Source organism: Balaenoptera borealis, assembly GCF_965194805.1.
Source record: "Balaenoptera borealis genome assembly, chromosome: X".
In the NCBI taxonomy this organism is placed as follows: domain Eukaryota; kingdom Metazoa; phylum Chordata; class Mammalia; order Artiodactyla; family Balaenopteridae; genus Balaenoptera; species Balaenoptera borealis.
Window position 1 is genome coordinate 127,897,726 of NC_138881.1, and position 22,397 is coordinate 127,920,122.

General features: G+C 62.4%; 2 protein-coding genes across 17 annotated transcripts; one reads left to right on the top strand and one right to left on the bottom strand.

Moving 5' to 3' along the window:
* The first annotated feature begins 3,563 nt into the window (after positions 1-3,563).
* Positions 3,564-6,440, top strand: AVPR2 (arginine vasopressin receptor 2). Of its 4 annotated transcripts, none has more exons than XM_082376881.1 (4): positions 3,564-3,654; positions 4,091-4,142; positions 4,493-5,377; positions 5,649-6,440. In XM_082376881.1, exons 2-4 carry the CDS (start codon positions 4,118-4,120, stop codon positions 6,200-6,202), a joined length of 1,464 nt encoding a protein of 487 aa, XP_082233007.1. In that variant the 5' UTR covers positions 3,564-3,654; positions 4,091-4,117; the 3' UTR covers positions 6,203-6,440. The 4 variants fall into 4 exon arrangements, with proteins under 4 accessions (XP_082233007.1, XP_082233008.1, XP_082233009.1 ...); XM_082376882.1 differs by having other exon boundaries at positions 4,493-5,303; positions 5,573-6,112; XM_082376883.1 differs by having other exon boundaries at positions 5,573-5,876.
* A 121-nt stretch (positions 6,441-6,561) lies between these two features.
* On the bottom strand, positions 6,562-21,949 carry ARHGAP4 (Rho GTPase activating protein 4). 13 transcript variants are annotated; one of them, XM_082376877.1, is made up of 22 exons: positions 21,796-21,949; positions 17,699-17,906; positions 17,450-17,612; positions 17,152-17,214; positions 16,742-16,906; positions 16,025-16,153; positions 15,725-15,946; positions 12,038-12,139; positions 11,696-11,887; positions 11,526-11,610; positions 11,222-11,249; positions 10,889-10,991; positions 10,183-10,243; positions 10,003-10,080; positions 9,773-9,907; positions 9,567-9,672; positions 9,210-9,443; positions 9,034-9,107; positions 8,758-8,941; positions 8,453-8,545; positions 8,134-8,248; positions 6,562-6,933 (listed from the first exon to the last, which is right to left on the bottom strand). In XM_082376877.1, the coding sequence occupies exons 1-22, from the start codon at positions 21,860-21,862 to the stop codon at positions 6,700-6,702; spliced, it is 2,841 nt and encodes a 946-aa protein (XP_082233003.1). In that variant the 5' UTR covers positions 21,863-21,949; the 3' UTR covers positions 6,562-6,699. The 13 variants fall into 13 exon arrangements, 10 of the variants coding, with proteins under 10 accessions (XP_082233003.1, XP_082232997.1, XP_082233004.1 ...); XM_082376871.1 differs by having other exon boundaries at positions 17,699-21,069; positions 21,796-21,926; XM_082376878.1 differs by lacking the exon at positions 21,796-21,949 and adding an exon at positions 20,681-21,778.
* Positions 21,950-22,397: the final 448 nt, after the last annotated feature.

Below are 22,397 nucleotides of genomic sequence, written 5' to 3' on the forward strand. Positions count from 1 at the left end.
GAGCTCTCTGAGAGGTTGTCCCCCGGACTGGAATCCTCAGAAAGTCCACCGAATAATACATAATCCTCAACTTTTCGGGAGTGCATTTTTTTTTCTTTTTCTTTTTTTATATTTAATTTATTTATTTATTTGGCTGCATTGGGTCTTAGTTGTGGCACGTGGGATCTTTGTTGCGGCACACAGGCTCCAGAGCACAGGCTCAGTAGTTGTGGCGCACGGGCTTAGTTGCTCCACGGCATGTGGGATCTTCCCGGACCAGAGCTTGAACCCGTGTCCCCTGCATTGGAAGGCGGATTCTTAACCACTGGACCACTGGGGAAGTCCCTCAGGTGTGCATTTTTTTCCAGTTGACACCAGGCATGGCCTTCCAGCGGCTTTGCTCGCGTCCTTCCTTCCTGTAGGGCACCTGTCTCCCCTCCCAACCTCGGGAACCTCTGCTCTCCTGGTTTTCTCCTGGCTTTTTCGTCACTCTTGCTTCGTGTCCCTGGCTGGCTCCTCTTTCTCTTTCATCCCTGAAATAGCCTTCAAGTGTCCCCTCCAAGGCCTGTGCCTTCCCCCTCCACCCCCCAGACACACACCCCTGGGGGGTAGGGCCGCTGCACTTGTTGAGCAAATGGTCCTGGTTCCTGAGAGCCAGTGACAGAGCAAGACAGACAGACCCAGGTCCCACAGTTCTGATCCGCTGCCCTGGCGCCTGGCACCTGGGATGGTCAGTGCCCCCACCCCCTCTGCTCAGACACTGGGCTGGGGGAGCTCGGGGCCCACTCCTCGGCCACCCACAGAACCTTTCTGCAAATGCAGCCCTACAGGGAGATGGTACTGGGCAGGGCAGAGGGGGCTGCGCCGGGGGAGGCGGAGGAGGGTGTCTGTTCAGTTCTGCCCGGGGCCTGAGGCCACCTGAGGCTAACTGGCTGCTCCACGGCCAAGTCCTCCTTGGTGGCTGGGGCTGGGGCGGCCTGGGGTCTCTCCGTCTGATCAGCTCTTTGCCGCAGGCAGCGGGACTCGGCCCAGCCTCTCAGCTGGCACAGCGCAGGCAGGTGCACCAGGGGCTCCTGAGTCGGGCTGTCAGCCAGGTAGCCAGACTCTCCGGGCACGCCGGCTGGCCTCAGGGGCTCTTCGTTCCTCCCAGAGGTCCCAGCACTTGTTTCCCTTTACATCCAGGCCTTGGTGTGGACACAAACCCCTCCCGTTCCTTCTTGGAGCCGAGAGAAAGCCACAGGGAAGGGCCTTCCCCCAGACTTTTCCCTGGACTCGACAGCAGGAAATAAGGCGCACAGGGAGCAGAGATGGCCCCGAGCCCTGCGCCAGCTCTCCACCAGGATACAGGCCTGCATGACCTCGTTCGGGTCTGGGCAGAGAACCCCATAGGGAGGTGATGGCCCGTTCACCCCAGAAGGCTGGCACTGCTTCTAGAGCTGCCCGAGATGCAGTGAGTGAAAAAAGGTGCTTCCACACCTGCCGGCTTAAGTCTCTGCCCATCCTATCGCCGTGGCTCAACTTTCTTTTTTTTTTTTAATAAATTTATTTATTTATTTTTGGCTGTGTTGGGTCTTTGTTGCTGTGCGCGGGCTTACTCTAGCTGTGGCGAGCGGGGGCTACTCTTCGTTGTGGTGTGCGGGCTTCTCATTGCAGTGGCTTCTCTTGTTGCAGAGTACGATCTCTAGGCATGCGGGCTTCAGTAGTTGTGGCTCACGAGCTCTAGAGTGCAGGCTCAGTAGTTGTGACACACGGGCTTAGTTGCTCCGCGGCATGTGGGATCTTCCCGGACCAGGGCTCGAACCCGCGTCCCCTGCATTGGCAGGCGGATTCTCAACCACTGCGCCACCAGGGAAGCCCGTGTGGCTCAACTTTCAATCGTTGGATTCCCATTTTACAGAGGGGGAAGCTGAGTCACAGAGAGCTGGCCACAGCCTGTCCAAGGCCCCACAGCGGGGGAGTGGCCAAGTGGGGACATGCGCTCCTCTGCAGGCGCCTCAGTTCCCCGGGGCAGACGAGGGAGGTGTCATCTCACCGGCAAGGCTGGGAGGGTCTTGGGGACCGGGGCCCCGGGAGGCACACGGGGAGGGGGGCACAAGGAAAGAAGTGCCCGGGAACTCCACTTCCTACCCTTTTCGCTGATCTGGATGGCAGCAGAAAAGCCCTTTCTACGCTCCTGGGTTAGTGAGTTAGTGACGGCCGTGTGGTTACAGGGAGAGAGTGAGGGCGCTCTGGTTCTCAGCAGGTGTGGCTGGCGTGTTCGGATGCAGGGTGTTGGTACTCTACAGCCAACTTCCAAATCGTTCAGCAAAAAGCATTACAAGTACGCATATGTACCGTGGGGGTGTGGTGCGGAGCGTGCTTATGAGCAGTGTGTGCGTGTGTGTGTGTGTGTGTGTGTGTGTGTGTGTGTGTGTGTGTGTACTGCGCGCCGTGTGGGTGCTGGACGTGGGGCGCGTGTGGTGCAGTGTGTGTGCGTGTGCGCTGTGTGGGTGCGGGGTGTAGGGGGGCTGGGTGGACCCCCGCCCTGATGACCCCTACTGGCGCCGCCAGACTCTGGCCGCGAAGGGGACGCCTGGCCTGGGCTGTACTTGAGCCCCTGGTCTGTGAGAGGCTGCTTTGGTCCCTAGCCTCACAGGTCAACAGAGAGGACGGACAAACAGGAAGAAAGGGCCAATCTCAGCCTGGAGCCGGGCTCTGGGCCGCATGCAGGCCACTGCCTTGGGCTGGGTTGAGCTGGGCCGGCCTGGGCTGAGGGAGGCCAGGGCCGGTGGCAGGGGCTGGGGTGGGGGTGGGGAGGGCCTGGGATGGGGAAAAGGATGGGCTGGAGGGGAGAGGAGGGAGGGAGGGCACAGGAGCGCGCGCGCGGGCGCGTGCGTATGTTTGCCGGCGCGCGGTGTATGTGAGGGGAGGGGAGAGAGGGAGCTGGAATATGCGCGAGTGCAGAAGCTCTGAGCCCTCTTCTCCTAGGACAGGTGTGGGAGGAGGAAAAGCGTGGAGGTGTCCCTGGCTCCCACAGAGTCTGGGGAGGAAGCTGGATCTCTCGGGGGCACCTTCAGCCCCAGCTTGACCCCGCCCCCCTTCTTCCTGTCCCTCATCTCCTGCGGCCTAATTGAGGAGCGGGAGGGGCCTTCGCGGGCTGGGGAGAAGCCCTCCTTCTGCCTAGTGGGGACCTCGGGAGAGCCTCGCCCAGGCCCGGAGAGGGGCAGAAGGAGCCTGGCTTGGGAAAGGGGAGTCAAGCTTTGCCACGAGAAAGCTGTGTGATGCTGAGCCAGGCCCACCCATCTCTGGTCGCAGTTTCCCCACTTATAAAATAGACACGCTGAACTAAGTCATCTCCCAGAGCTCCGCAGCCCCACATGTTAATAAAGGCGGGGGTGGTAGCGGATAGCCGGCTGCAGCTAGGCCAAGCTCTGGAGGGCTCGGATCCCTCTCGGCGGGGAGATGGGAGTCCAGGGATGGCTGCGGCCAGGAAGCGAAGCAGAGGAGGCCAGGAGCCTACTTCCCCGTGCCAGAGGCGGGAGGCTCATGGGGGAGGGGGAGGAAGTCCCCTCCTGAGCAGGTCACTCCCAGAGGCCTGGTTGGGGCGGGGCAGGCGATGGAGCGCCGATCTGAGCTCCTGGGCCACCTTTGCGCCCGCTGCCGCCCAGCTGCCCAGGAGCCCGGGAGCCCGGCCAGGTAAGGGGCTACACGGGGGCATACCAGTCCTCCCACCATGTCCCCAGCCCTCCGATGGCCACCTCTCTTGGCCTCTGTCAGGGCAGGGGGGTCTATCTGTCTGCCTCGCTTCTTGTGGGCTGCCTAGGTAGGTCATAGGCTTGGTTCGTCCATCTGTCTGACTGTCCCTCTCTCCAGCTTCCCCCGCCTAGTCCTGGGAGGAGTGTAGCAGGGCTCCAAGGTCGATGTCTGTCTCAGGGGCCAGACCTCACCAACCTTGATTAGGCTAAGAATGTACCCCTAGTGCCTGATCACTGGAACACACACACGCACGCATGCGCGTGCACACACCCCCCCCCCACCCCGGCAGCTCTCTAAGGACCCCTATCCAGAGACTCTGGGCAGCCGGGCTGGCCCCTCTGGTGGGAGGCTGAGCTCGCCACCCCATCTCCTCCAGGCGCTCAGGACTCCTGCCCGCCCCACCATGGTCACGGCGTCCCCCACGTCGGGTAAGGCTCCAGCCACTGTCCCTACCCATCCCCCCACCCTTCCCTCCACTGGGATGAGCCAGGTGGGCCGGGCGGGGTTGGATGAGCCAGGTGGGCCGAGGGGGTCCCTTTCAGAGACCTCCTTCACCCTCTTCTCCGGGCTGCTAGTGCGGGGAGGGGAGCGCATGGCCCTGTGTGTTCACTTGGGCTGGGGCTGCCCTTCCCTCCCCACCACATGCGGTTAGCGGGGGACAACCTGTGTTCTGCTGCCCAGGCCACCGGCTCTGCCTGACCGGCTGGAAGCTCCCTGGGCTCGGTTCCCCCGCAGAGCACGCTCCCTAACTCGGGCCTCTCCCCCCACCCCTGCCCAGCTGTGCCCCGGCCCCTCTCCCAACCTACGCCGCCCGGCAACGGCAGCGAGGAGGAGCCGCTGGACGCCCGGGACCCGCTGCTAGCCCAGGCGGAGCTGGCCCTGCTCTCCACAGTCTTCGTGGCTGTGGCCCTGAGCAACGGCTTGGTGCTGGGTGCCCTAGTGCGGCGGGGCCGGCGGGGCCGCTGGGCGCCCATGCACGTCTTCATTGGCCATTTGTGCCTGGCCGACCTGGCCGTGGCTCTGTTCCAAGTGCTGCCCCAGCTGGCCTGGGACGCCACCGACCGCTTCCGTGGGCCCGATGCCCTGTGCCGGGCTGTCAAGTACCTGCAGATGGTGGGCATGTATGCCTCCTCCTACATGATCCTGGCCATGACGCTGGACCGCCACCGCGCCATCTGCCGCCCCATGCTGGCACACCGCCATGGAGGCGGAGCTCGCTGGAACCGGCCGGTGCTGGTGGCCTGGGCCTTCTCGCTTCTCCTCAGCCTGCCCCAGCTCTTCATCTTCGCCCAGCGCGACGTGGGAGACGGCAGCGGTGTCCTCGACTGCTGGGCCCGCTTTGCCGAGCCCTGGGGCCTCCGTGCCTACGTCACCTGGATCGCCCTGATGGTGTTCGTGGCACCTGCCCTGGGCATTGCCGCCTGCCAGGTGCTCATCTTTCGAGAGATTCACGCCAGCCTGGTGCCGGGGCCGGCAGAGAGGGCCGGGGGGCGCCGCGGAGGGCGCCGGACGGGCAGTCCCAGCGAGGGAGCCCGGGTGTCGGCGGCCATGGCCAAGACCGTGAGGATGACGCTGGTGATCGTGATAGTGTACGTGCTGTGCTGGGCGCCCTTCTTCCTCGTGCAGCTGTGGGCAGCGTGGGACCCGGAGGCGCCTCGGGAAGGTGTGTGGCCGTGGCTCGAGCCGTGGGGGCCGCTCAGGCTTGGCTGCACACACACCTCGGCCCCTCCCCTCCCCAGCCAGCCACGGGCTCCCGAGCGGACGCGGGCTGATGCGCACTGCTGGCCGCTGGGTGGCACGTGGGTCGCGGCCTGCCCTGGGCACCCTCACCCCCAGCCCAGACCCCTGCACCTCACAGGGCCCCCCTTCGTGCTGCTCATGTTGCTGGCCAGCCTCAACAGCTGCACCAACCCCTGGATCTACGCTTCCTTCAGCCGCAGCGTCTCCTCCGAGCTGCGAAGCCTGCTCTGCTGCGCCCGGACGCGTGCCCCGCCCGGCCTGGGGCCCCACGAGGAGTCCTGTGCCACGGCCAGCTCCTTCCTGGCCAGGGACACCTCCTCCTGAGAAACGAGGGGCGCCTTCCTTCCAGAGGCTCCACGAAGCTCAGCCGCCTGCCCGGGGACGGGCTCCGCGATCGCGCGGGAATCCGGCAGTCAGCTCCTTGGCGCCGAGTGTGGGGAGGGGCTGCGGCGGTGGGCTGCAGGGTCCGGGGCTGGCGCATGGCTTCCACCCCAACCAGCGCCTGCCCTGCCGGCTGATGGAGGTCCTGGCGGGGGGAGGGGGGGCCCAGGAGAAAAGAAAGGGGTGGGGCCGGGGGCCTTCCTTTCCCCGCCTCTCTAGTCCCCCTCTGCCCTCCCTTCTGACTCTCCCCGTCATAAAACTTCCAGCTCATTTTCCACCTGGCGAGTCTCCTTGGATCAGGGTAACAGTGGGCGCGGGGGCAGCGCGGAAAGATTCTCAGAGCCCTCCCGCAACCACAGACACGTGAGCGGCTCTGGAACCCGCCACGCAGGCCTTCAAAGGCAGCCCTGTGCCAAGGAACCCCCTGCAGAAGCTGTTCCCAACCTGCCATCTTTGGGGTGCCGGGGGGCTGGCCCTGTACCCACCTGCCCAGCCCCACCGAGACAGAGAACTGGCTCGCGTCGGGGAGTCAATGCCCAGGACTTTATGAATGGCCACCAACACCAGGCTGGCACCCTCGGCTGAGCAAGGGCACCGAGCACCCGACAACCAGCGACAAGCCCTCACGGCCAGCCCAGGAGGGGCCTGCCCCCAGCCTCCCTCCTCGGCTGCCTCCCAGAGGGGCCTGAGCCAGGGCGGGGGAGGCAGGGGTGGGCCGGGGCGGCCTCGCCCTCCTCTCTGCAGACAGTCACGAGCAGGCACGCTGCCCAGGACCAGGGAGAAGCCAGGGGCCTGCGGAGCCCGGCCGGTCTCGCCCGTGGCCGCCTGGGGCGGGGCGGGGCCTGCAGAGGAACCGGTAGCACCTCAGTGCGGCTTGAGGGGTGAGTCCAGGCCCTGGGGATGGGAGGCCAAGAGTGAGGCTGGGGCCCCAGGGCCACGGGAGAAGCCTTTGTTCTTGCCGAGGCGGCCGCAGGCCACGGGCTTTGGGCTGCGGGGCGCAGGGCCAGGGGAGACGGTGGACGCCGGCCCGAGGCCCTGACGGACGGCGGTCTTCCCCAAGAGCTCCTTAAACACAGAGTCCATGGTCTGCGCCACGGCCTGGCAGAGAGGAGAGAAAGGCAGGGCATCGGTGTGAGCGGTCCCCACCTGGCCAGGCAGTCCCCCGCCCCCAGATCAGTGCTGCCAGCTGACCCAGGAGTGAGGCCCTCCTACCCTCCGCTGCCCAAACTCCTCCACCCCCTGAAACAAAGTCCTCGGCCACCACCTGTCCCCAGGCCCCTCCCCTCCGTGGGCCCCGCAGCTGGTGCCCCTCCCTTGCCCGGTTTCGCTCCTGCCACTTTTGGTGTGGCGGTCACCGTCTCCTCCGGGGACAGCAATCCTCAGCCCAGCCCTGAAATGGGAGCCCCTCTGGCTGGGCCCCGGGTCCCCCTCCTCTTCCCACTCGCTCCCTGGCTGAGATCACAGCCACCACCCCCTGGCTTCGGGGGCCACCAGCGTGCCCGGACCTCCAGGGCCAGTGGTCCCCTGCAGCCCAGGGAGGAGGGGCTGAAATGCCCCTGGAGAGAGAGACGTGCACATCCTAACCCCGCCCCCCCCCGCCCGCCCCCTGCACTGGGCTGGGACCGTGTGTGGAAATAGGGCCTTTGCAGATGTAAGTTCAGGATCTTGAGACGGGGAGACGATCCTGGGTTATCTGGGCAGACCCCAGATGTAGTGATAAGTGCTCACACGGTTCCCGGGGCTCAGCCCGGCGGCGCCCACTGGGAGCCCACAGTGCGGTGTGCTGGGCCCAGCGGACACAGCAGGGAGCCGGCTGTCCCCAGGCTGCACCCCCGGCCGGGGCCGCATCCGGCACCCGCTCTGTCCCCCTACAAGAACTACGACCCCGCCTGGCCCCCCAGTCAGCCACCTCCCTCAGTCTCTTTTCCATCTGCCCCTTCCATCCTCCCTGGCTCGCCAAGCGCCCGCCGTGTCACCGCCTCTCACCTAGCCTGGCTCTAGATGCCAGCCTTGAAGCCTGTCCCACTCACCGCGTCCCACTCAGGAACCGAATATGAAGCCCAAATGTGAGAGCCCCGGGTCCCCTTCCCTTCTACCCTGCCTCCAGGCCCGTCCCTCCCCACTGCACTCACACCCTTGGCGGCCTGCCCCTCCCTAGGCTGGGCTCCACCGGCTTGTCTGAGGTCAGGAAGGTCAGACTTGAACCTTGGGACGGAAGAGTCCGGTTCATAAGGGGAAGCAGAGACCCGCCCCCGAGAGGTGCCCCCCACTTGCCACATGGCCATTCCCAGCTCTCACCTTATCCACCTCCACATGTCGCTCCGGGGATGCTGGGACCAAGCAGCGCCGTCTGTGCCCAGAGGGGCCCCCGGGTGTGCCGAGAGGGGCCTCGGGTTGGGTGCACAGCTCTGGCCTGCAGGGCACAGACAGTGGGCCTGGCGGGGGCCCTGGGGAGCCCCTGCGCTGCCTGGCAGTGGCTTCTCCCAGCCCGGGGCGCGGCCAAGGGAAAGGGAACAGTGAGGTCGGTCCCTCTCCACGCGGCTGAGGTCTGACCCCACCCTCCTCCAGCCTGGGGTGGGCGGGCAGGGCCCCTGGAAGGGGTCTTCCCCTTGCTCACCTCTGGACAAGCTCCATGGCCGGGAGGGCCTCTGGGCTGCTCACCAGCTCCCCGGCGGCCGGCAGCCCCTGGCCCACAGCAAGCTTCTCTGCCCTGGCGCCAGAAAGACAAGACTGCCTGTTAGAACGCTCATTCTGGGCTTGGGGTCTGGGGGCCAGAGGGCTCAGTGCTGGCCAGAAGCAGTCAGAGAGGCACACTCTGGGCCACCCCGGGCCTACGGAAGCTGGGACTCGGGGCGGGGCAAGGGCTAGAAGCCCAGGTGAAAGGAGAGCCTCCCAGGAAGGGCCCCAACTTCACTCACTCACCCCGCCGGCAACGTGATGTACTTATGGGGGATGAGCCCCCGGGCCCCGGCGTGCTCGCCCCGCCACCAGTCGCCTGAGGCCCGCTCGTGCAGCCGCAGCACGTCCCCCCGCTGGAAGGTCAGCTCCTGGGCCGTGCGGCCCGTGTAGGCAAAGCAGGCCACGGCCTCCACAACCCCCTCCGGGTCTAGGGAGAAGAGGGGACCCCAGTGTGGGGGAGGGGTGGAGTGGGCGTCCAGGGCGGGCACCGGGTGGGGCCCTCCTTCCCGCCCCCCTCACCATCCTCCTGGGCCAGGCTCCCAGCCTCCGGCTCCGGCTCGTTCTCCCCCGCCGGGCCCTCCAGCTGGGCGTCCCTGCAGTCCAGGGCAGAGCGAGGTGGATGAGCGGACAAGGCATCTCCCGTCGGCCGGACCTCCCCCCTCCCTCCCTCCCTCCCGGCAGCGCGAAGAGCCTACCCCAGGCAGCTGGCAGAAGGCGGTGCCATGCACTTCTCGTACACAGGGCCGGGCAGCAGGGCCGGGGGCGGGAAGGCCCGCGAGGGCTGCACGATGAGCGTGCGCACCAGCTGGTTCACCCGGCCCTGCAAGGCCACCGGGTCCTGCCCGGCGGGCACGGGCAGCAGCGTCGGCCCGAAGCACACGGCCAGGTTGTAGGCATCCATCATGTTCTCGTCGCTGTACTGGGCCAGGCTGCGGGTACGCGGGGGTCACAGGCAGGGGGCTCTCGGCCCGGTGTCCCCTCGCCCCCGCGAGCGGCTGGCTGGGGCCCCCCCGACCGCCCTCGCCCCTGCCCCCGCCCCAAGAGGTACTCACTGGTTGAGGAAGGTGAAGAGGTAGCGCAGGACCACCAGCACCGGTCCGGGCAGCCGGGCCAGGAGGCTGCTCACGCGCTCCACCCGCTCCGCCGCGGCCTCCGCTTCTGCGGCCGAGGCCGGCAGCCCAGAGAGAAGCCATGAGCACAGCCGTGGAGGCCAGCGGGGAGGGGCCCCCCCAGGGCCCGCCTCGGACCCCCGCCTCACCCGCAGAAGCCAGCAGCTCTCTGAACAGCTCTGGGGGGAATATCGGGGGCTGCAGGCACCGGAAGTAGAGCTTCAGCACGCCTGCCACCGAGTCCAGGTCATGGGCGGTGCAGCCCTCCACCAGGGGGTCCTCTCCTGAGGGCGACACGGTGGCGCACGGGGCGAGAAGGCGGATTACACCGGCTCTTCCACCCACCCCCACCCTCACCCCCGGCCCCGCCGGTCCCCACCTCTCTCAAAAGCGTCACGGATCTCCGAGACCCGGGGCTGGGCTCCCGACACCCGGAAGATGCCCTCGTGCTGCAGGCCTGCGGGAGGACGGAGAGCCAGTGGGCGCCGAGTCTCCTCCCCACCCCTCCCCGCAGGATCGGGCGCCAGGCCAGCGGCAGGAGGGCCCAGGTCTTACTCACCGTTGAGGTTAATGAAGCGGACGCAGCTCTCCACCACCAGGGGCACAGACTGGCCTGAGCTCTGGGGACAGGGACAGAGAGGGTGTTCCCGCCACTGTGGACACAGCACGTCCTGCCTCGTCACTCACTCGCTTTTATTCTCTCTTAATGCGCTATGCGGTCAGCAATAAGGCCTGCGAGATGCATGCCCAGGTGTCCGACATCCCTGGTGCCATCTCGGGCCATGCCTTACGTTTTACCTGCTAACTGTTTATTGCTGGCATGTGGAAATGCCATCGAACTCCGTATGTCGACCTCGAATCAAGTAACGTCGTGAAACCCAAATTTGTTCACTTAAATAATCTGTTGATTCTTTTGAACCATGACATACAGAATCACATCCTGCAAATAACAGTGTTATTTTTTCTTTTCTGATCTTTCTTGCTTCCCTTACTTCCCTCTCTAGTACCCCCCAAGTGGGGCCCGCGGACACCCTTGCTTCTGTTAACTCAACTCCTCAGCCCTAAAATCGCTACCACCCGAGGCTTTCCGTTACTAGTTAGGGACGGGCCCTTTGATCAGTGCAGGCCCGACAAAGGCCCACCCAGGAGACCAGTGACCGGGGCGGGCGGAGGATACTGGGCTCACAGGCGGCCCCCGGGGCTGGAGGGAGAGCAGAAGCGGGGAGGGGCCCGTACTCGGTTGGCGGGTGACGCAAAGCAAGTACCTGGATAAACTTCTCCATGTCTCCCCCAAAGAGCTTCTGGTTATACTGGGAGCTGGGGCGGGGAAGGCGGCTCTTCTGGAGTTTTCTCTGTGTGTACTGGGTCCTGTCGTGAACAGGAGCTGGCTCTGAGGGGAGTGGGCGTGGAGACTAGGCTGCCCCGACACCCTGGCCCAGCCAAACAGCATGCTGGAGCTCGCGAGTTATTCCAGAACCCACTGGGCAAAGTGGCAAACAGGCCACCGAAGAACGAGCAACAGAGCCGGCTCCCAAAGAGAGGGGAGATGGGGACCTCACAGCTCCTCGGGACAAGCTGGTCCCTCACGAAGGACTCACCAAGACACCTCCCGCTCCTCCTTGTCACCTGGGGAGGAGAAAACGGTGGTGTGTCTCTCGGGCCGGGAGGGTCCTCAACACACCGCAGAGGGAGAGGGCAGCCTGAAGGCCGAGGGCAGTCACAGGACAAAAGGCGGGATAGGGGCCGGGATCCTCGCTGGCTTATTCCCTGTGTGCCAAGCACCCTCTCTGGGTGGAGAGGACGTGGGCCGGGTCGAGGACCCAGGAGGAGAGCCAAGTTGCGGCCGCTCCCGGCCCTGGGGGTGGCGAGGCAGGGGCTCAGGGGGCCAGGAGCGGGGCCCACCTCGCTGAATGGCCTCCTGCAGCTTCTCATGCTTGGCCTGCAGCTTGGTGAGGACGCTCCGTCCACTCAGGTACTCCTGGAGTTTCTACGAAGCCCCAGGGAGAGTCCAAGGCTTTAGTCCTAGCTCTGGGCCTCCCCGGCCCCCCGCCCTCCTGGCCCCGCCTCCCCACCGTGACGTAGAAGGTCTCGGTCTCCTGCTGCTGCCCCCGCCTCCGGCCGGCCTGCCGAACCCCTGGGTCCGAGCTGGTGGATTTGAGGGACTCGGTGGAGGGGCTGGCCTGGAAGGAGTCGAGCATGTCCCCATCTTCCGACGCCACCACCTCCAGCAGGGCCTGCAGGGTGGCCTTCAGCGTCTTGTTCACCTGGGGGAGGGGCAGCACCAGGACAGGGGGAAGCGGGAGACAGGTGAGGGACAGGGAGTCCAAGTCGGAAGGAAGGGGGAGGGCAGGCCATGGCCACCCGGCTCCATGTCTCCAGGTCCTTGTCCCTACCCAGGGCCAGGTCACCCATACCTCCTCTGTCTCGATGGTTTGTCGGTCCAGGCGGCTCTGGATATTCTGGGCTCTGGGCAGAATCTCGTCCCGCAGCTCCATCTCAACCCGGATCTCAGCCACCTGCAGAGGGCAGCATCCAGGGGGCTGAGGGCCACGCCTGAGACGCAGGGTGGGGCTGGGCAGCAGGCACCGAGGTCTCTGGGGCCCATTTTCACTGCCTTGGTGGCCGATGCACAGAATCACCAGCCTTGACGCTGCGTACAGCCAGATCTGAAGCATGGCAAGGACACCTTCCCAAGGGGAAGGCGCACACCCCCACGCATAGAGACTTGTGCATGGACGTCCCCGGCAGCGCTACTCCTGACAGCCCAAAGGAAGAAGCAACCCAAGTGTCTAGCAGCTGACAAAAGGACAAGCCAAGTGTGGTCTCTCCATACAATGGAATGTTATTCAGCCATAAAAAGGGAGGAAATTCTCATACATGCTTCAACATGGGTGAACCCTGAGGACATTATCCTCAGTGAAATAAGCCTTTTGTCACAAAAGGACCAATAGGATATGATTCTACTTGTGTGAGGTGCCTGGAGTAGCCAGATTCCTAGAGACAGAAAGTAGATGCTGGGGGCCATGGGCTGGGGGAGGGGGAGGGTGAGTTAGTGTCTAATGGGGACAGAGTTTCCATTGGGGAAGATGAAAAAGTTCTGGGGAATGGACGGTGGTGATGGTTGCACAACAATGTGAAGGTGTTTCATGCCACTGAACTGTGCACTTAAAACGGACAAAACGGTAAATCTTATGCATATTTTACCACGATTATAAAATTTCTATCCAGGCCCTAGAAAACACTGACATTAGAAGACCCACCCCCTCAAGCCCACATAATGGGCAGAAAACTAGAAATTGACTCTGTGGAAAGGGTAAATCAGAGGGATTCTGGACTCAGGGACACCAGTCACTGCTGAGGAAGGGGACAAAAGTCCCTACTGATGAGCGAGAACACAGCAGCCGCCGCCATCTGGGGCTGGCCAGGAGCTCAGAGCTGCGCCTCAGTGTGGGCCTGCTGGACATAAGGAATGTCACAAAGCGTCAGCATCAGACAAAGCCACTGTGGCCATGACGGCTGAAGATAAAAACGAGATCAAGTCATCAGCGCGTCTGACCACAGACCAAAGCAAGAACTTTGGCCAAGCCACAAAAATGAGCAAACCTCCCTGTGTCCCAGCTAGTGTGAGGGACGGTTCCTTCCTCACTGGTGACGGCTCTAGCCTCCCTTTACCCACCCCTGCCCCGTCTTCTCAATAAGATTTATTAAGACACCCTGTCAGAGTTACCCCTGTTTCCTGACAGCATCCAAGCCAGAGCCAAGCCCCTCCCCCAAGTCCCCTAACCCTTGCCCAAGTCCTCTGAGTCCTTTCTAGCACCCTCTTACCGAGACACCCCCAGTTCCCCGTGATGTGGGGGTCCCTCGCAGCAATGATCTGAGTCCCTGCCCAGCCACCCTGTGGGGAAACCCACTGCTGACAAGCTCTGTTCACACACATCAAATACGTAATGCACCTCTCTTCAGTGCCTCCTCTGAAATATGAATTGACAGCCAAGAACTGGCAGCCGTTTGAGGGAGAGCTCTAAAGTGGAAGACATAGATCAAAGCAAGAAAACAGAGAAAATGCAGGGAACCGGGGGAAATGTTGAGAAAAAGAATGAACATTTCAGAAAGATTTGAGAAGATATTGTATCCATGAAAGAAGAAGAAAGGGCTATTTTAAATAGGAATTTGGAAAACAAACCAAAACTCTTAAAAACAAAAAAATATGAAAGTAAATTAAAAAAAAAAAATTCAACAAGGGGCAGGAAGAAATAGTCGAAAAAATATCTAAGAAAGCAGAATTAAAAGGTATAGTGATGAGAAATAGGAAAGATAAAAGATAAGGAAATTAGGGCTTCCCTGGTGGCGCAGTGGTTGAGAATCTGCCTGCCAATGCAGGGGACACGGGTTCGAGCCCTGGTCCGGGAAGATCCCACATGCCGCGGAGCAACTAAGCCCGTGCGCCACAACTACTGAGCCTGCGCTCTAGAACCCGTGAGCCACAACTACTGAGCCCGCGTGCCGCAACTACTGAAGCCTGCACGCCTAGAGCCCGTGCTCCGCGGCAAGAAAAGCCACCGCAATGAGAAGCCCGCGCACCGCAACAAAGAGTAGCCCCCGCTCTCCACAACTAGAGAAAGCCCGCATGCAGCAACGAAGACCCAACACAGCCAAAAATAAATAAGTAAATTTATTAAAAAAAAAAAAAAGGATAAGGAACTTAGACTGTCAACCCATGATGTTCAACATCAAATTACAAGAATTCGTGAAAGCAAGAGAAAAGAAAATTAAGGGAAGGAAATTACCAAAGGAATATATGAGCTCAAAACCTTAAGACACAAGTTTCCATACTGACAAGGCCCACTGGTTGCCCAGCACCATGAAGGAAAAAGGATCCCCAAGGCATATCATCATACAATTTTACAGGAGGGAAAGAGACTATACTAAAAGCTCAGGGAGACAAATTACAGGTCACGTGCAACAGTCCAGAAATCAGAATGGCATTGGACTTCTCACCTACGATACTGAAAGCTTGAAGTGATACCTTTAACATTCCAAAAGGAAAATGATTTTCAACCTTGAATTCTATACCCAACTACACTACCAATCAATTTCACAGGCCTACAAGCCGGGACTGGACGGCTCCAGGGCAGGGCTCTGAAGAGATGGCCTGGTGTGAGGGAAAAGACGGAGAGGACTAGCGCTGGGAGATGGTGATGTGGGGAGGAGCCCTAATCATCCACGGAAGGAGGTCATAGGGCCTCTGGAAAGCTGAAAAGCACTAGCAGCACCTGCCGCGTTGCTTGCAGCAGAGGCAGCAGCTAGAAGACTGGGAAGGGGCTGTGTCTGGGGAGTGGGAATCAGGAACAGAACGGGTGAGTCAGAGAAGGGCTGTGTGCCATTGGACGCCTTGAGTAACGTTTCACTTTTTCAGATACAACTTTGGTCAAAATGCAAATTAAGTAAGTAAAAGCTCAGTGTAACCCCAGTCCACGCACAACATTCATGAGGATAAACCGGTAAACAAAAGAATAGCTCGGAGGTGCATTAAAAAAATGCCTAGTGGGGGCTTCCCTGGCGGTCCAGTGGTTAGGGCGCTGAGCTTCCACTGCAGGGGGCACTGGTTCGATCCCTGGTCGGGGAACTCAGATCCCACAAGCCGTGCCGTGCGGCCCAAAAGAAAAAAAAAAAAAAGATGCCTAGTTATATGTTACTGTTTGTATGGTTTCTTTCCCCGCAAGTTTGCATTAGGAAATGTCTAAGGTACACAGAACCTTGGAAAGAAAAGTATACGGACAGCTATATACCACCCACCAGCTGGCCTCAAAACCAGTGGCATCCTGGCTGTGTTTGCCCTTGCGGGGGGGTGTGCGTTCTTTGGCTGAACCGCAGAAGTGAGCTGCGGAGGTCTGCTGGCTTCTGGCTTCAAACGCAAGTCCGGAAACCTTCAGAGCCTCATTTGCCTTGAGGCCACTGAAGGAGAGTCTGAGAAATAAGCTGCATTCAGGAGTTTCGACTCCTTAGCAAATGTAAGGTAATTCATTCCACTTACCTACCATCACAATGAAGACCAGAAAACACAAAGCCGTTTGCCTGAAGGGGCGGGCAGAGACCCTCACCTCATCCCCCTCATGGGGCTGGTAGTCGAAACGCAGCGGGGGACAGAAGGCGGCTGCGTGCACCTCCAGCACCTTGGCCTTGTCCCCTGGAGGGTCTAGGGCTTCCACCACCTCCTCCAGGCTGCCCAGGCCCTGCATCTGGGAGGCTTGGGTGCGGCTCTCGGCTGCCGTGTAGCTCCGGAGCACCTGCCCCAGGGCCAGGTGGAATCCCGTGTCACAGCACTGGGGGACAAGCGAGGACACGGCTCGGGTGGGCTCGGCGCACCGGCGCCCGGCCCCGCCTGCCCCCCCAGCACTCACGTCCATAAGGTCCAGGACGTCACGCAGGTAGTAGTTGTTGACAGCCGCGTTGACGCTGGCCAGGCTGAGCAGGTACTCGTTGCGCGCCTTTGTGCACTTAAGTTTGTGCTCCAAGAACTTGGCGTGACGCTGCTCAGGACCACACAAGCCCCAGGGTCACCCACGCGGCCCCAGCTCCGCCTCCCATGTAACCCTCACCCGCGACACACGCTCTCTCCCCTCCCTTCCCCACGCAGACAGCTACACCGACCGTCCCACCAGGTCCCTCAAACAACTTGGCCCCGAAGTCATGATGTCCTTCCTCCACGACCCTGCCAGCCTCAGCGTCCCCATCCTTTCTTCAGGGACCGCCTCAAACACTCCTCCTCCCCTCCTGTCACTCAGTCCCCCATTCGACGTGTCCGCTCGCTTGTCTGCAATCTCACAGCACTGCGTGAGGCAAGGACGGGTGGGTGGAAGGGCCCCCAGGCTTCGGGGCACCAGATCTCTCTTTGCCCAGCGGGGCTTGGTGGGGGAGACCAGCTAGGAGCATGCGGGGTGTCCCGGGCCTAGTGACTCTTCTCCTGCCCCCTCTGTCTACCACCCCAGCTTGGGGAGCCCTCCAGAGCCAGCCCTGCCTTCCTGCTCCACGCCACCTCCCGGCCAGGGCCGGGACTCGGAAGGACAAAGACCAGGAGCCAGAGCCTCTGGACACAGACGGCTGCCCCCCAGGCCCACCTTCTCCACCAGCCGCCCTCCCTTCTTGAGGGAGCCCTTGCGGAGGGGCCCTGCCTCGGTGCCGGCACTTCGGCATGCCCGCTTCTCCTCCTGCCGCTCGGCTTCCCGGAGCTTGGCCTCGGCATTCATGCTCTCCATGTGGTACACCTGGTATGTCTTCTTGGCCTGCAAGGAGGCCCAAGGCCAGGCAGCCCTGCTCAAGGCCACGGCCGCAGCCAGCCCTCCCCCTCCCCCTCCCAGCCCGTCCGGGACTCGGACCTGAGCACTCTGCCCAACCACCCAGCGGCCAGAGCAGGGAGAGAGGGCCGAGCCTGCGGTCCTCGAAACCCAGGCCTCTCCTTGAGCCTGGCTCGGGGAGATGTGAGGTGATGGTCTCCCTCCGATTCGGGCAGGCCCCGCGGGGCTCTCACCGTCTGAAGCTCTGACACCACCTCCAGGAGCTCCTCCTGCAGCCGTTGCTCCAGATCCTTACTCTGGGGAGGAGGGGAGTTGAGCACAGCCCCGCCCCAGTGCACCACCCACCTCCATCCTGCAGCGGCGGCCAGCCCTCAGCTCGGCACTCAAGGCTCCCACCGGCTCCCCTCTGCCCGACGCCCCCCGGCCTCCTGGGCCCTCCCAGCCACGACACCTCTGCATCGGGCACCCACGGGCTGCCCTCGCTAGATCCTGAGGCCATCCAGCGTCCCGTGCCCAGGGCAGGGGCCTTGCCTTCTTGACTATGCGCCCAACATCCTCCGCGATGTGACTCAGGCGCTGGGCCAGGGGCCCACCCAGCACGTCGCTGAGGGCCGCGCTCTCGCGGCTCTGCTGCCGCGTCTGCTGCAGCAACACGGCCCAGCAGTGTAAGGGCGACAGGAGGGACGGCTCCTTCCTGGGGGAGACGGGCACTCAGACCGACGGGGAGCGGGGCCTCAGGCCCTGCCGCAGTCGCCCCACCGGCCGGTCCCCAGGACCCACCGGAAGCTCTGGTGCTCCCGGCTGCCGCCCCCTAGGCGGCCTGCGCGGCCGGAGAAGCGCTCGACGAGCTTGTCCAGGCCCCGCGAGTACTCCAGCTCCAGCTCGGCGCGGCGCCGCATGAACTCGGCCAGCTCCTGCAGCAGCTCCCGCCGCAGCTCGCCCTGCAGCTCCAGGCAGCGCAGCTGCTCGCCCAGCTGCCAGCGCATCTCTGTAGGGGCCGGGGGTGGGGTGGGGTGGGGGACGACGCGGCTCAGGCTGGGGCAGTGGACCCACCGCCGCAGAGTGGAGTGAGCGCCGGGCCCCCTGGGAGGTTCTGCCGTCCAGCCGGCTCGGGGCGGGCCTGAGGAAGGGGACCTCTGAGCTGAGGCTGAAGGGAACCAGCCGGGAAGGAAGAACGGAAAGGCCCTTCCAGGGAGAGGGCAGAGCCCTGCAAAGGGCCAGGGGCAAGAGGGAGTGTGGAGGGTCCCGGAGGCTCGGAGCAGGTTGGGATGGTGGGAGCACCCGGCACTTGGGCTTCCCATGACTCCCCGGTTCCCCTGCCACTTCCTGACCTTTGGGTGCCCAGGACCCCAGACAGGGTGGCCGCCCCCACAAACACAGAGACACACGGGGCTGCGCAGGCGCGGGGTGGCCACGGCGCTCTGCCAAACCTGCAGTGAACTTGTGGCCTCGCTGGCTGGAAACGCTGCCCTCAGCCCCAGGGAGAAAGGGCAGCCCCAGCGGGAGGGCCAGACCAGCTGGAGGAGGCTGACCAGTGACGGGACTGAGGCAACTGGTCTGTTCTCTGTTCCCAGTACCGACTCCTAACTACCCACCTCCCGGCAGAGAGAGCCACACCCCGCTCCCCACGCTGCTGGCTTCTGACACCTTATCGCTGACTTGATTTGGCAACTTTCCCCACACAGACCTAAAGCAAAGAACCGCCTGAATGAGGAGCTTAAGCAACCCACTGGCGAGCCCTGGGCATCCCGGGGACATAACGCACTGTCTCGGCTTCTGGCAAGCGGGTCACCACTTACTAATCGCTGTCCAAAAAAGGGACGTTAAGTGACTCCTTCATTCAGCATAATGTTGATTATGCACCCAGTCAGTCTAGACATGGGGACACGGTGCCCACCCTCCTGGGGACAGGCGTGTGCTAGAACGTGTCGGAACAGGTGGCACTGAGAAGACAGCACAGAGCACGAGGTGGGGACAGGAGGCGCTCTTTGAGAGGAGGGTGGTCAGGAACAAGCGACACTGGAACAGAGAGCCGAAGGAAGCAACAGAGGGGTCGTGGAGCCAGCGTGGCTGGAGAGAGCTGTGCAGGCGAGGGGAGGGGGGGGATGGCCAAGGCCCGTGGTTGGGGAGGACCCCCCGCTGGACGCCGAGGGAGAGGGGAGCCACAGCAGCGGAGCCATGGGGGTCCGGCTTCGCACTCAGGGCCCCTCGGGCTGCCGTGGGGAGCCAGGGCAGAGGTCAGGTGACAGAGGAAACGTGCCCAGCCCAGGTGGCAGCTACTGCACCAGTCCAGGCAAAAGACAGTCAGGGGCTTGGACCAGGCAGCCAGCCTGGGAGGAGGTGGGAAGTGGCAGGACCCAGGGTGGCTGTCGGAAAGAACTCTGCGGTGAACAGCTCAGTACTGGTACCATGTGGATTTCTGTCCCGCCAGTGACGTCCCACGGGCTGTGGGGCATGTGGCAGCCTCCATGGGTCCTGCCTGTTCAGCATCCCCATCTCCTCCTCTGATTTCCCTTTGGAGAATGTCCCCTTCCTACTCTCAGGCCCTGGGTTCCGCTCCCTGACTCCAGGTGCCCCAGATGTGGCCCTTGCATAACCCATCCCTCGGCCCCTCCACCCTCCTCCACCGCTGGGACTAGCTCAGTGACAGGCCCAGAGGCCACCATCCCCTCCCCGCGCTTGCACCGCAGCGACTGAACGAGAGCGCTCTCTTTCCACCGAGGGGTCAAGCTGGGTAAATGGAAGCCTGGGCGAGGACTGCTTCCTGAAGGTGAAACCAATGCAGAGTCTCCTTACACCGTCCGAGGCCAAGCCACTTGATATCAGGAGAGTCTTCATTAAATCAGGGTAACAGTTTGGGGATAAAAGTAAATTTCATTTCATTCCAAGAAAGATCTGAGATGTCCCGGCTTGCCTCACTGTCCTCTGGTGTCTGCCCCTTCCTCGTGGAGCAACAGTTCCCTGGGGACCTATTACAAGTGAACAGTGCTCAACGGGCCAGCACACCAAACTGTTTCGTTTCTTCTGTTCGGTGCAGCCAAGCCTTGGCTGGGATTCGGACCTGGTGTCAGGCAGACGGTGAGTCGGCAGGGTCTGAGCACGGTGAGCCACTGCCTACCTAGCTCCCCAGGCTTCCCAGGCTCTCAGATCTCAGCTGGGATGTGCTCATCAGGGAACCCTTCCCAACCTCCCCCCAGACCAGGTCTGGCCCTCTTCCTGTCCCCTTTCTTGACATCCGTGCTCTCCCTTTATAGTGGTTTTCATCATAATTGAAATTAATTGTGTGATAGGTTGTTTACTATATGTCTCCCCCACTAGACCTGTGAGCCATATGACAGCAGGGATTGCTTCTCCTGTGCTCAGCATTGTATGTTCAGGGCCTGGCACAGAACAGATGCATACAAAACATCTATCAAAAGGAAGGATGGAATCCACGTATGCTTGAATTGCAGAGCCAGGACTGGGCCTCAACAACACTTCCTGTGAGCGAGGCATTCGGTCTCACTTCTGCTGACAAGCAAAGCAGAAAAGATGGCCTCCCAAACCACGATTATGCTGACCTTTCAGAATTTCGGGTGTCAAGACAGTGATCCTGTTTTTCTAGCATAGTAGGAAGTTTCTTTGGGCAGGAGGGGTGGGGGCACGGGGCGGGGGGTACGGGGAACAGAAGCTAAAATCATTAGAGATCCAGAGCAGGCAAGGAACATCTTAAAGACAGCCTTGCTCGAAACCCCCATTTTTTTTCAGTGTTAATGAACTGACCCATATTTGCTGACTGAAGAGTTTCCAAAGTCCTTCAGCCTCATGACATTTGGGGGATGCGGCTGCGGGTCATTCTCTCCATCTGAGGAATGTTGCAGGCGAGGCTTGGAGAGCTGGCTGGCCCTGCACGGTCACCTCAAGCTGGCTCTGGGCAGCAGGCCACCCTTCCCAGAGGGGGAGGACTCGAGCATACTTTGGTGTAAATTGCTTGTATTGGATAATTACGTTGGAATCTCCATCTCTGGATTGGAAGGACATTCGAGGTTCATTTCATTACACCTCCTAGGACCTATAGGAGTGGCCATGAGCAAGTCACTGCTCCTCTCTGAGTTTCGGTTTCCTTCATCGGTAAAATTGAGCTATTGAGAGCGATATACGGGGTCGCACATCTGAAGGCACCAGAAAATTTTACAGCCTCAAACTGCTGGCACTTGGACGCTGCCTTCTTCCCTTTGCAAGAGTTACCACGCCCTGAATAAGACCCACAAAAGCTGTCGACTAAGAGTTTGCAAAGCTGATTTGCATATGATTTGCACAGAGTGTTTATCAGAACCCAAAGAGGTCTACTCTTGCAGAGGGTGCAAGATCCCTCAGGCCAAGATTCACTGTGCCGGTTTGACCCAGAGGCAGTGGCCTTCAACTCTGAGCCACCTCAGTGCCCAAGGGAGGGGACGGGGACTGGGCTGCAGGGACTGGAGTGGTTAGGGTAAAGCCATCGCTTGGTCCATCCACCGAAGCTCTCGGACCCCCCTACCCAGGCCCCGTCAGCAAAGTCAAAGCGCTCCATTTCACTGTGGCTAGAATGCCACTTTTTGGGGGGCACTCGGTGCCCCCCTTCCCTCCTCGGAGTCCTTAGGTGAGGTGCAGGGAGAACCCAGGACAGAACTACCAAAGGGAGGGAGGGAGAGTGGAAGGAAGGGGGAACAGCGGCGGTTGAGGCCAAAGGGGCGTGGAGAGGCGGGCAGGGGGCGCGGGTTCCCTCCCTCAGCACCCTCCGGAGGTCACTGGGGGAGAAAGGCGGGCCCTGGGCCAGCGGCCAGGACTTTTCGGGCTCCCCCACGACCTTCGGGTGTCTCCGTAGGGAACTGGGCCGGGAGCGCCCAGCGCCCTCTCACCTTTGACTTGCGCCTCATGGTCCGCCTGCGGCCCTCGCTCCCGGCGCAGCTTCCCGTGCGTGGCCATGGCCGCCGGGCGGCCGCGCCGTCGAGCTCCGCTGCTCCCACGCGGCCGCGAGCCGGCCGGGCGCTGGGACCGGGGGCCCGCAGCCAGCACCCTGCGCCGGCCCCGCCCCGCCGCGCCCCGCCCCGCCCCCAGCGCGGCTACCGGGGCGGGGCGGGGGCGGCCCGGCACTGCTCGCGAGGGTCTGGGGTGGGGGATGGGGGGGGTGGGGGATAGGGGGGGAGGGGTGGGGAATAGGAGGGGAGGGGTGGGGTGGGGGATGGGGGTGGGGGAGGGGAGGGGTGGGGGAGGGGAGGGGTAGTGATGGGGGGAAGGGTGGGGGGTGCCCCCTGGGGCCGGGCCTTGCCGTCGCCTCACCCCAGGCACTGGGCATGCACCCGGGCAGCCTTGTGCCCAAGGTTCGGCTGCCAGGGCCGGTGTGGGAGCCCCAAGGTGCCCGGCAAGCTGGCATCCTCTGGCTGCCATTCCCCCCCAGCCTCCAGAAGGCTGCCTGGTCACCACTGCCAGACTGCACAATCTGGCCATTGGCCCTCAATGC

Excerpts from the sequence above, each read along its gene's own strand:
- AVPR2 (XM_082376881.1), top strand. The coding sequence starts at position 4,118 with ATGGTCACGGCGTCCCCCACGTCGG. Across the intron at positions 4,143-4,492 it reads CACGGCGTCCCCCACGTCGG|CTGTGCCCCGGCCCCTCTCC; the intron begins GTAAGGCTCCAG and ends ACCCCTGCCCAG. Across the intron at positions 5,378-5,648 it reads CCCGGAGGCGCCTCGGGAAG|CCGCAGCGTCTCCTCCGAGC; the intron begins GTGTGTGGCCGT and ends CGCTTCCTTCAG.
- ARHGAP4 (XM_082376871.1), bottom strand. The coding sequence starts at position 18,219 with ATGGGAAGCCCAAGTGCCGGGTGCTCCCACCATCCCAACCTGCTCCGA. Across the intron at positions 12,140-15,724 it reads AGCCCCATGAGGGGGATGAG|GTGGCTGAGATCCGGGTTGA; the intron begins GTGAGGGTCTCT and ends TGCCCTCTGCAG. Across the intron at positions 6,934-8,133 it reads GACATGTGGAGGTGGATAAG|GCCGTGGCGCAGACCATGGA; the intron begins GTGAGAGCTGGG and ends CCTCTCTGCCAG.